The sequence below is a fragment of the Nuphar pumila genome, chromosome 3, assembly GCF_984573655.1.
Source record: "Nuphar pumila chromosome 3, dmNupPumi1.hap1.1, whole genome shotgun sequence".
Classification (NCBI taxonomy): domain Eukaryota; kingdom Viridiplantae; phylum Streptophyta; class Magnoliopsida; order Nymphaeales; family Nymphaeaceae; genus Nuphar; species Nuphar pumila.
This window is the reverse complement of record NC_143251.1, coordinates 39,455,114-39,467,508: the sequence shown is the minus strand read 5'-3', so window position 1 is coordinate 39,467,508 and position 12,395 is coordinate 39,455,114. Positions and strand designations below refer to the sequence as shown.

The window sequence follows — 12,395 nt, the reverse complement described above, 5'->3', positions numbered from 1 at the left end:
GGGGAGGTGATCCCAATAACAGATACTCAACCACTGACTTTTGTATCTTTTTAGGGGAATCATTGATCTCGTGGAGGTGTAAAAAACAGCAGATTATATCTCTATCATCCACTGAAGCTAAATACAGAGCCATGTCAACCACGACCATGGAAGTAGTTTGGCTCCGACGACTGCTTGCTGACATGGGAGCTGAAGCAACAAAGACTTCACAAATGTGTTGTGACAACAAAAGTACGATCTACATTGCCAGTAACAGAACATTCCATGAACGCACCAAACACATCGAAATGGATTGTCACTACGTCAGAGAGGAATATCTACACAGGATAATTGATCTGCCATATGTCACTTTAGAATATCAGTTAGCAGACTTCTTTACAAAGCCTCGCCTTTCGTTGCTCCCCGATTTCACTTTTTTTTAGACAAACTTTCGCTCATTGTACTGTAAGTTTGAGGGGGAGTGTTAAAATGTAAAACTGTACATATATATAATATTATATTATTATTATATATAAATATATTTTTCATTTCTTTCTTTTTTGTATATTTTTTCCTTTATTTTTTCTTTATGTCATCTAGTTCAGTTTGAACTAGAATGACTGTTGCTAGTCAAGTCCTATCTAGACTTGACTAGCAATAGAGCTGTTGGACTGACACAGTCCAACAACTCTATTGAGTCCTCTTTCAGCTGTGTATATAAAGGGGTGCAACCCCTCTTGTATTTATTCCAATGCTTCTTAAGCAATTGGTTTTTCATATCAATAAAGAATACATTTTTATTTTTATTTTGTTTCCAGTTATACCCTTTTTAAGGGTTATGCTTTAGTATCATTCTTGACACTTGCCCTTCTGAATCTAAGCTCGTGTTTCAAAGATCTCCATTTCATTTCAGTCAAAAGGTTATAAAGTTATTTTATTATAAGAATTGAAAGAATGTATGACTCTTGCATAATTGACAACTTGGATAAATATGACTGTTTGACTTTTGACTCAAACTTGACTTGCACAATAGACCACTAGATACCAATCTTTTAATAAAGATATAACTACAATGACACAAATGACTGCCAAACTTCTAACTTATTGGAATTAGACAAGATGCTGACTCAAGCTTCGAATTCTGGTCCAATTGAGCACAGGCTGTAATGCCCCAAAATTTTGACTTGTGATTTCAAAAACCTTATCGAAAAACCTTTCAAAGATTTAAAGTTTTAACTTTTAAAAACGACAGCGGAAGATATTTAGAAAGGAGCACAAGTCAACAATCCTTGGTACGTTAGCTGAAAAACCATCATTCACATAAACAATAACTTAAAGGAATTGAAGAAATAAGGCAATAGATTAAAAATCTGCAGTTTATTTCAAAATGAGCATTTTGTTCCAAAGTTCAATAATCTAAAGAAAACTCAAAAAGACTCAGAGCCAAGCCGCCAGCAGAAAGAAGATAAATCTTGATTCATATTGCACCACGCCATCGGCCGCCTGTGCAGTCCTACTCCTCACCTGCCCATGAAATGGGTCAGTTTCATAACAAACCAGTAGGTGCACGAACAGATAAGTAGAATGAAAATAAAGCAGGACATTTATGAGATAAGCATATATGATATTTAAACAATCAATACAATTGTAATCTATTCTAATAAGTGTAATATGTACAAAGAGTTGTTAGTTGAAGCATTTCAAGCAGAGTAAGTCTCAATCATCTACAACTATTCAAGAAGATATTCTTTAAGTTCTGATATTAACTGGCCTGTGGGTACGCACAGACGCGAAACGTAGAAACAGCCGAGACCGATCCGAGGGTTTATTATGTCAGGTGTTTTCATTAACCCGGATGGCTGACTGAGTCCGCTCCTAAGGGGACGGTCAGCGACCAAGAGAGTAAATCCCCAAAGGCATTCGTGGCCCATGGATGCATCCAACTTCTGCAGAAGTACCTGGGAGTTACCACCTAGGATAATTTATGGTAATCCCAATTCCCCTAACTCCGATGACTGGGGAAGTCGAGTCTTTTGCCCGTGGGGTGGTTGTTAACAACCTGTCCATCAGAGTTTTTTACCATCCATCCTCTCCCTTGATGAACCGTGAAGGTCGAATGGGTACGACGGGGGTTTCTTAACCGCCGCCCCATCCTATATGCTCTGGTCTATTAGACCCACTCGAGCATCTTGCCTGTGAAGGCGAATGGTCACCATTTATGTGATCTCAGCATTGTGCTAAATGCACGCATCGAGGTTGCTACAACCTCATCATCCAACCATCGTAACCCACATGGGACATACTTGTCTAAAAGTACGATCGTACCTTCCTAGAGGTACAACTACGATGAGAGGGCAACATAATGTTTTATGATTGTTTTGGTTCATACATGACATGTATTGCTCTTTGAGCAATTGGCCTGTGGAGGCCGCCATTATCTCATCTATATCAATAAAGTGTTGAGTTCCCACTTCAAGGTACTCCATGACCTCTCGTCAAATTTATACCATACCTGTCTTAAGGTTCAGTTATAATAGTAATTGCAGTGGGTTTCTCTCCAGAAATGAGTCTATTCATTAAGTATGAAATTTCAAAAGGATAAGCATGCAGGAAAGACAACCACAAGTCAAGAAGTCCTACAGGTAAACAGGTATACCAATTAAACTACTTGATTCTCTCTAGAATGAGTCTACCCATAGAGTTTACCCTAAACATGTAGTCTCAAAAGAATCAGAATGAGTAAAACACTAACTAGCAATTCATAAATTAAATACTTCTTCAGATAAGCAGGTATGTAAAATAACTATTTTATCTCAGGAGTCTTATTTTATTTTATTCATCCAAAATCCTCGTGCGACTTTCCCCTACCTCGGGATGTCGTGCAGCTGCGTGCGTCTACGAGTGTAGATGATACGAGACTCAGGCCGCAGAGCCAGAGCGGGGTTCGATGCGAAGTCTGCAAAAGTGTGAGTATTCAGCGCTACGCTAATTATCATGCGAAGAATAGAAGGCCAGGCCTGTCGATCGAAAAAGAGAGACGCAGCAGGGGTGTGCCCCTGCTGGCCGAAATCAGAAAAGCGACAAGGGGTGAGCCCCTGCCTGCTGACAACAGCGGGGCGACAGGGGCTGAGCCCCCTGTCGAAAACACCGAGGCGACAGGGGGGGTCAGCCCTTGCCGATCGCAACGAAGCGGCAGGGGCTGAGCTCCTGCCGACAGCCTCGAGACGACAGGGGGCCAGCCCCTGCCGAAAGCAACGAAGCGACAGGGGCTGAGCCCCTGCCGACAACAACAAAATGGCAGGGGCTGAGCCCCTGCCGGCAACAACAAAGTGGCAGGAGCTGAGCCCCTGCCGGCAATAACAAAGTGGCAGGGGCTGAGCCCCTACCGGCAACATCGAATCGGCAGGGGCTGAGCCCCTGCCGACAGACACGAGACGATAGGGGTCTAGCCCCTGCCGATGGCGATGAGGTGGCAGGGCCTCGGCCCCTTGCTTGCCAACACTGAATGGCAGGGGGCTCGACCCCTGCCAACTAAATTAATAGAAAAAACAGGGGCTTCAGCCCCTGCCAGGCGGAACAAAGAACGGCAAGGGCTTCGGCCCCTTGCATGGCGAACAAGAAATGACAGGGGTCTCGGCCCCTGCCTGGCATAATTATAAACGGCAGGGGCCTTGGCCCCTGCTCGTATAAATAGGGAATGGCAGGGGCGTCAGCTCCTGCCTAACGAAATAAGGGATGGCAGGGGCCTCGGCCCCTTGCCTGAAGAGCCAACGAATGGCAGGGGTCTCAGCCCCTGCCTGACCGAGTCACGACGACACCAAAACAAAGAAGGAAAAAAGAAGGTGTCGCAGGGGTGACTGGACCCCTGCCAGCTCTTCGACAACCCCAAGAGAAAGGGGGAAAAAGTGACAGGGGCATGAGGGCTCCCTGTCGACCCTCCGATGGGCATATGAGAGGCGGGAGGGCGCGGCAGGGGCTGTGCGCCGCCTGTCGACCTCCCGACGAGGTGACAGAGAGGAGAAGAGGGAGGATGTAACGCCCCAAAAATCCAGGACTTGAAACTTTTAGAATAGTTTAAAAAGCTTTGAAATCATACAATAATCAGAGTTTAAATAATACTTCAGCGGAAAATGATATTTTTAAAACCACAAGTCAATGGACCTTGAGCGCATTACAGCGTAAACTTTCCTTTGTCAAATCCCGCACAACCATTGAAATCAAATGGTTTAGAAATGAAGTTTCAATAATTGAGAATTCGTTTGTTGAAACCAAGAAGAAACTTATTAAAACAGTTTTATTAACTCACGGTTTAATAAAAGAGAAATTATGAAACACACTTTATACCAAATTTACCAACATGTCCTCAGGAGCGAAACGTCAGGGAAAGAGCTCTATCTTGATCTCATCACGCCATCGTGCCATCGCAGAATGTATTACCTATCCAAAATCTGCCCATAAAATGAGTCAGTTTCACTAAAAACTGGTAGGTGCACAGACAGGACAATATTAAACATAATTAAGCAGAATAATTTAATATGTCAAGCAGACAGACAATTATATAGTAATTTAATTTCAACAGATTCACGGAGCAAACTATCATGAGCACAATGCTAAAATTATTACAAGCATTTTACTGGCACAAGTAGGCTAACTAGTACAAGCAAAGAACTGCATAAGAAATACAATGTTTCATCAACCACACACACAATTCCATAAGTACTGAACCTGTTGTACACTATAACTTTCATACGTGCATAACTGAACACATTGTGTGATCGGATTTAAATTATGTTTCGATAAGCGGGTACGCACAAGGCACGACTCTAGAAACAACCTAGACTGATCCGGGGGTTTATTATGCTATATATTTTATGATAACCCGGATAGCTGACTGAGTTCGCACCTAAGGGGACGGTCGGTGACCAAGAGAGAAATCCCCAAAGCAGCATAAACAATGGATGCATCCCAAACATGGAGAGCTACCACCTAGGATAATTATGGTAGTCTCATTCCCCTAACTCCGATGACTGAGGAAGCCGAGTCTTTTGCTCGTAACTGCCATTAATGGCCTGTCCATCGAAGTTTTGTACCTTCCTGTCCTCTCTCCTGACAGGAGTCAGCGATTCGAATGAGTACATCAGGGGTAGTTAACTGAAGACCCATTCTACATACTCTGGTCTTTCGACCAACTCGAGTATCTTGCCGGTGAAGGCGAAAACATCACTTATTTAGGTGATCACAACATTTTGTTATTTACACTCATCGAGGTTGCCACAACCTACTCATCCAATCATCGCAATGTAAGAAGACGTACTTGTCAAAAAGTACGGTCGTACTTGTACAAAGTACGACTACGATGAAAGGGAAATGATTCCACCAAAAGAATCCCTACAGATATTATTTGCAAAAGAATTAATACAACACAGCTTGGCAAGATAAGTCTTGAATTCACTTCAACAACATTTTTCATATTTCATGATGCAAGGTCATCTCGGATCTCTCATCCGATCAACAAAGTACTTAACATGTTGTGCATGTCTAAAAGTACGCTATACTGAACCAGGGAGGTGTGTGAGCTTCTCAAAAGGAACACCCAACACACAACTTCATAATGATCCAAAGAATAAAGGAGTGCTCATTTGACACGATTCATCCTTAAAATCCCTAATGCCACATTAAGTCATTCACGCAAGGCACAACGCTATTAATCTTACATCCAAAATTTATCTTAGTATCGACATGTGACACTAGATTGATAAATAAAGAATGGGTCCTTCAACAGAACCCCACTCATTCATATGCTCATGCCCCTGATCGGGGTTATTCGAATTGGGTCGCAACTCGAATCGGGGTTATAAAATATTTCTCCCAAGTGTGTGGACCTGGGAGGGCCTATATGTGACTTCGAAATCCGACAGGACTTAAAACTTAACTTTGCAAAGGTTGTGCACTTTGAAGAGCCCTGGGTTTGCAGAAGGAAATCCTCTTTAAAAGAACTATAGCGCACAAGTGCAACTTCTAGTGTTTTGAAAACAAGTGATAACAGGATAGACACAAGACTACCTTTATGTAAGTACATAATTACCATGAGTGTGAGCATATGCAGGTTATAACATGTCAACAAACAATTCTCGACTTGCGATGCCGCACATCGAGGGAAAAACGCATAAGTAACACACGAGGTGCCAAACCATACCTTGACCACTTAGATAGGCAGACACAAAAGGTCATAAGTAATACATGAGACACGAAGTCGTACCTCACTCAAAGGAAACGTGCAGGCAAAAATATATGCAAGCAAAACGAGAGCATAGGTATTGCACGAAGTACGAAACCACACCTCAAACTCATAAGCAACTATGCAAAATAATGATCGAAGAATGAAATTGTACCTCGACCCATGAGCATACAAACCAGGTTTACCGGAAGCGCTTAGCTAAAAGGGGAAGCGCGTTTCGGAAGCGCGAAACGTCGCGCTTCCGAAGCGTGGGGGGAAGCGTCCCCCTTTTTTGGGAAGCGCGTTTCCCTTTAATGGGGGACACACTTCCCTTTAATGGGAAGCGCGCTTCCCATCACGCTTCCCCTCGCTATCCCCTCGCTTCCCCTATTTTTTTCAATTTTTTTGTATTTTTTATTTTTATTTTTTTCGCTTCCCCCTCGCTTCCGAGACGCTTCCTAGGTCGCTTCCTAGGTCGCTTCCGAGACACTCCCCGAATCGGTCCTAAGTGGTCCCACGCTTCCCCGCTTCCTAAAATTTTGAAAGTGCCTCGCTTCCCGCTCCCCGTATCATTTCCCGCTCCCGCTTCCTGAACTGGCAACCATGATACAAACATGATAATACGCAATGCAGAAGCAATGTAACTCTAAGCATATCTAGCATGGCATCTTAATCATTTCAACTTAAATACGTTCATCAATTGCCCTTTGTACGACTTTACCCTACCTCAGAATGTTGTGTAGTTGTGTACGCCTATGCGTGAGGATAATACGAGGATCGGGCCGCGGAACACGAACGGGACCTATTGCGTAAATCTGCAAGAGTATGAAAAAATATTCAATTATGCTAATATAATTAATGGTGCAATGGGGCAAGGGTAGGATTAGGCGGCACAGAGTGATCCCCCGACTGCCGACGACAACGGGGCGGCAGGGAATGAGCCATTGTCAAACATAGCGAGGCAGCAGGGGGCGAGCCCTTGCAGACAGCACTGAAGCGGCAGGGGTCACACCCCTGCCGACGGCACTGAAGCGGCAAGGGTCGCAGCCCTGCCGACAGCACTGAAGCGGCAGGGGTTGCACCCCTGCCGACGACAGTGAAACGGCAGGGGCTAGCCCCTGCCGACAGCACTGAAGCGACAGGGGTCGCACCCCTGCCGACGGCAGCGAAGCGGCAGGGGTCGCGCCCCTGCCGACGGCAGCGAAGCAGCAGGGGTCACACCCCTGCTGACGGCAGCGAATTGGCAGGGGACTAGCCCCTACCGACAGCAACGAATCGGCAGGGGGCTAGCCCCTACCGACAACACTGAAGCGGCAGGGGGTCGCGCCCCTGTCGACAACACTGCGAATCGGCAGGGGTCGAGCCCCTGCCGACGACAGCGAATCGGCAGGGGCCGAGCCCCTGCCGTCCGGCGAAAGGACGATGGCATGGGGACAAACCCCTGCCGAAGAGAGAGAGAGAGAGAGAGAGAGAGAGAGAGAGAGAGAGAGAGAGAGATCGGGGCGAGGGGGTGTCGCAGGGGCCATTGGCCTCCTGCCGGCACTCCGGCGACCCCCCCCCCCCCCCCCCAAAAGAGAGAAGGGGACGACAGGGGCCTTGTAGGCCCCCTGTCGGGTCTCCGATGGGCGTGGAGGGAGGTGGGAGGGCGCGGCAGAGGCCGTGCGCCGCCTGCCGGCGTCCTGGCGAGGTGGCAGAGAGAGAGATGGGAGGGGGAGGAGGAGAAGAAGGTGGAGACGGCGTACCTGGAAGGAGAGGAGGCGAGGTGGCTGGCGGCTCTGGAGGCGTGCGCAGGGAAGAAGGAGACGCAAGGGGGAGATGTGCCTCCCCTTGTCCTCCACTGATGCTCTTAAATAGCTCGGGGGAGGAGGCATGAAATCGGGAAACCCCGATTTCCATCCTTATCGGGTCGAAAAGGGGGGGTTGCGGCGCACAGGGGAAAGGGTTTTTCTCAAAACCCTTTCTCTTGTGTCGGGTTTTAAAACCCTAATGGCGATGGGCTCAGGTCGGGTCCGGACCCGACCCGGCCCGGGTTCAATTTTTTTTTTAAATGTGGGTTTTACAGAGGAGAAGAGGGGGGTGGCGACGACGTACCTGGGAGGAGATCGACGGCGGTGGCCGGCGTCGGTGTGGGTCACAGCGACAACGGCGCTGGTGGCATGCGCAAGGGAGGAGGAGGTCGGCAGCGTGCGCAGGGAAGGAGGAGAGGGCCGGCGCAAGGGGAGCGAAGAGCTGTGTGCCTCCCCTTGCCCTCTTGCAGGGTTCTTAAAGGCCTCAGGGGGGCGATGGAAGGGGAAACCCCGGTGGGTTTCCCTAATCCACCCGAAAACGAAGGGGGGAAAGGGTTGCGGCGCTCGGGAAGGGGGTTTTCTCAAAAATCCCCTTCTCGAGTCGGGTTATTAAAATCCTATCGATGAAGGGCTCGGCTCGGGTCCGGACCCGACCCGGCCCGGCCCGGCCCGGCCCGGGTCCGATACAAAATTTTTTTTAGTGGTTTTTACACAGGCAACTGAAGGATCTTCTTTGAATACAAACATGTTCCCACATCGCTCCCCTTCAACGAACATCTTCTTTGTTCGGATGTCCTTAACATACATAGAAGATGGAGTAAATTTGATGTAAGAATTTGTTTCTAAAAGTTTAAAAACAGACAAAATAAATTTTTTTGATATGGATCTTCTTAACTCTTTTTTGTGGTGTTTTCCAGTAGTATTTTTTAATTCTGGTTTTACATATGAGGATTTGTGAAGATGTGTCCTTCCTTGCTTTTATGGAGAAAACTATAGATTTTATGATGTAAGCCAATCTGCATTTTGTTTTCCTTGAATTAAGGAATAACTGGACTTTATATTTGGTCACTTTGTTCATCCTTTTCGGATGTCTTCTTTCAGGTAAAATTTGCTGTCACACCAGTTAGAGATGCAAATGATGTATGTGATCCTAAGTTAGGTGTACCAAATCCTTCTTCCACTGCATGCACCACATGTGGCTCGACTGACATCAAATTTTGTGATGGTGAGTCTTTCATGTCTTTAATAGCATGCTTGACTAGTTTAATCTTTGTCATTTGCCTTTATAACATACTGTCATCATAATTGCATGATGAGTGTAAATGAATTTTAGGACACTATGGCTTCGTTCAATTGCCTGCCACTATCTATCATCCAGCTTCAGTTCGTGAAATAGTGCAGATACTGAATAAAATTTGTCCCAGTTGTAAGCGTCTCAAGAGGAGAAAGGACAATACGGAAGGTACTTCGGTGAGTACCCTATGATTAATTGCAAGCTTGGGATTTTCCATCCACTTGCTCAATAAAACTAATATTATAAGTTGTTGTAGAACATATGGCCTGTATCATGTCTTTACAATGAGTGCTTTGGATTTTCTATTTGCCTAGTACTTGTATAGAACTATGGTGGAGACCTCTTTGTTAAAATGTATATATATATATATATACATATATATATATATATATATATATATATATATATATATATATATATATATATATATATATATATATAGTTTTTGCAGTTTTGTAATTTGTCATGCTCTCCAGGGGTGTTTTTGTCTTTTCATTTATTGTAATAGTTGTCCACTAAGGACAGATTTGTATATTTATTTATTTTTTTCCTTTTTCCATATTGTAAAGGGGCTCTTTGGTCATTTGGACCATAGAGCTGTTGGGAGTCCCAACGGTCATAAATATGACTGTTGGAAGCTCCCAACAACTCTATTGGGAGTTCCCTTCCCTCTCTTGTAGCCTATTTGAAAGGGACTTCTTGTCCGTATTTCTTAAAGTTTTTTGCTTAAGCATTTGATCAATAAAAGACTTATTTTTTATATTCTTGTGCTCTCTTATTAACCTTTGTTGGCTCTTTGTATTGTCTCATAGTGGACTTGTGCTTGTGCACATTGTATTTGTGCTTGTATGCCTTTTGTGGCTCTTGTTCTTGTACTTCCGCTTACTTCATTACACTCTTCTTATCTCTTTTCTTATACTGACATAGTTGAAAGTTCAAGTATCAGAAATGTTCCCTGGAAAATATCTATATTAATGTTATAAGTTATCTTAAAATTTCCTTCAGTGTTGTTTTCTAGGTTTTGATGTTTAAATGATGAAAAAGTCAGGCATGTTTATTTTGAAAATTTATTAATAGTTTGGACAAATTTGGCCAAATCTAGAGCATTTTTGCACTTTGTCACATGGATATGTCTGCGGATATTGGGACCGACCCATTTTTATGAAGTTCCGTTATGACTAGCATACAGAGGGACATAGAATGGGAGTCAAAATGGAGTATCTGTATGACATAGTTTGCACCTCTATAACATGTGTAAGTTGTTGATATATGAGAATTTGTTATGGATATTCTAAAACTTCTGTAGTTAATATTTTGAGGATGAACACTCAGTTTTTAAATACATTCTCCAAATGTTGCTTCGGGTAATTGATTTGTTGATCTCAACATCTAAACCACCCAAATGATGCGAGAATGAAAATTGGTGCATCTGGTGCATTCATCATCATTTTTCACATGATTGAGCTAAAAGTTACGAAGGTAATGGAAATTGGAAATTTTCATCAACTCAGCTAGTTGGATTCACAAACTTTTCTTACACCAAAGGAAAAAAAAGAAGGTTCAGGTTTGGTAGTATATGGAAATTCTTTTCTTACTATGGTATTTAAATAAATTTGGTCCAGTTGACTGGTTTGATCCTACTTTTATGCTCTTATAGTGTATTCCCTTATATACGTCTTTTGTTTCTTTGAATCATTGATTGCACTATAGGTGGCAAACTGACTTTCTTCTTTTGCAATATTTAGAATAAAGTGCATATGTTTATAGATTTGTTTGTGTTGTAAGGATGTGTTCATTTCACCAGTTGAGTCATAGCATCTTTTCTTTTGTTTCATGCCAATCCTTCTGATGATTTTATTGGTATCCTTTTTTCTATGATGTGCCAGGGATTGCTAAAAGGCTCAACAAAGAGCGAAGCCGAAAAATCAAGTGATTGTTGTTGCAAATACTGTGACGTAAGTTTTGAAAAAGGCTTTATTTCTACACACTTTTGTCCCTCTTAATATAGTTCCCAAAATGTTGTTGCTGCAGAACCAAGGTATGAAGCAGCTGTATCCGCTTCCTACCTTTAAGTACACTTCAAAAGACATAAATGGAAGGAAATGCATTGGAATCATGATGGAGGTGAAAGGTGGCATCTTGGCTAATGATTATTGGGATTTTGTCCCTGCTGATTCATCCATTGAAATTCATGATAAAAATCTTATTAAAAGGTCTCTTTCTCCTTATCAGGTACTTTTTTGATTTCTTCTCTCAAGTGGTTATATCAGTGTTATTGATTATAATATCCTTATTTTTCAGTTATAATTAACATTATAAGTGATCCGAAATCATGTAGAAGTCTTTCAATTGTATTTATTCTTGATTTGCCAAGATAATTTGACTCTTGTTTTGATTTTCTTCCTTTTCATCACAAAGGTTCTTTTTTTTTCTCTAATTTTAATATTTTATTTTTGTCTGTTAAGTAGGCATCCTTCTTTCATGTATATTAGGAGTTTTGTAGTTGTAGTTGTAGATTAACTGCACCATTTTTTTTCAGGTTTTATGCTTGTTAGGGATGTGTTACTTTTTCTCTTAGGTGGTTGTGCAAATTAATTCAGAGTTCATGGTTCATATTTCTTTGTAAGCTTGTTGCCAATGTATCTTCTCTTTCATTTAGTCCAATGGTGTTTGTATTTGAGTTTATCCAGGCCTTTTGTTTATTGAAAGACCTGGATCCAGCATTCGTGCAGAAATTTATTCAAAACCGAGAATATCTATTTCTATCATCTATTCCTGTTACTCCAAATCGTCACCGTATAGTGGAGGTGTCAAACTCATACATTGTTGGACCAGCATTAATGACTGTGAGTATCCTTTGTATTATGCCTACCATTCTCTGCTTATTGTAGTAGTTTTGGTTTTGTTTTCCTGGAATAGCTGTCTGGATTTTTTGTTTTTTCCTGTTTCACATGTCTTATTCTGCTTTTGACATATGGATGGAAACAGGATGAACGCACAAGGACCTACAGAAGGCTAGTTAGTGGGCTAAGTTTGTCTCATGTAAAGGAAGACATTGTACGTGTTGTAGGAAATTTGGCACTAGACTGCTTCAATGCATCCAAGGCAAGGGATATAT

The 12,395-nt window shown here is 43.0% G+C and overlaps 1 protein-coding gene across 1 annotated transcript in view; it reads left to right on the top strand.

Moving 5' to 3' along the window:
* LOC149842651 (DNA-directed RNA polymerase IV subunit 1-like) overlaps positions 1 to 12,395 on the top strand; it is a 61,274-nt gene that overhangs the window by 27,047 nt on the left and 21,832 nt on the right. The window contains exons 6-10 of the mRNA XM_090000712.1: positions 8,259 to 8,496; positions 9,085 to 9,208; positions 9,317 to 9,453; positions 11,309 to 11,509; positions 12,266 to 12,382. Coding sequence (XP_089856838.1) covers positions 8,259 to 8,496; positions 9,085 to 9,208; positions 9,317 to 9,453; positions 11,309 to 11,509; positions 12,266 to 12,382 — 817 coding nt within the window. The remainder of the gene's footprint in view (positions 1 to 8,258; positions 8,497 to 9,084; positions 9,209 to 9,316; positions 9,454 to 11,308; positions 11,510 to 12,265; positions 12,383 to 12,395) is intronic.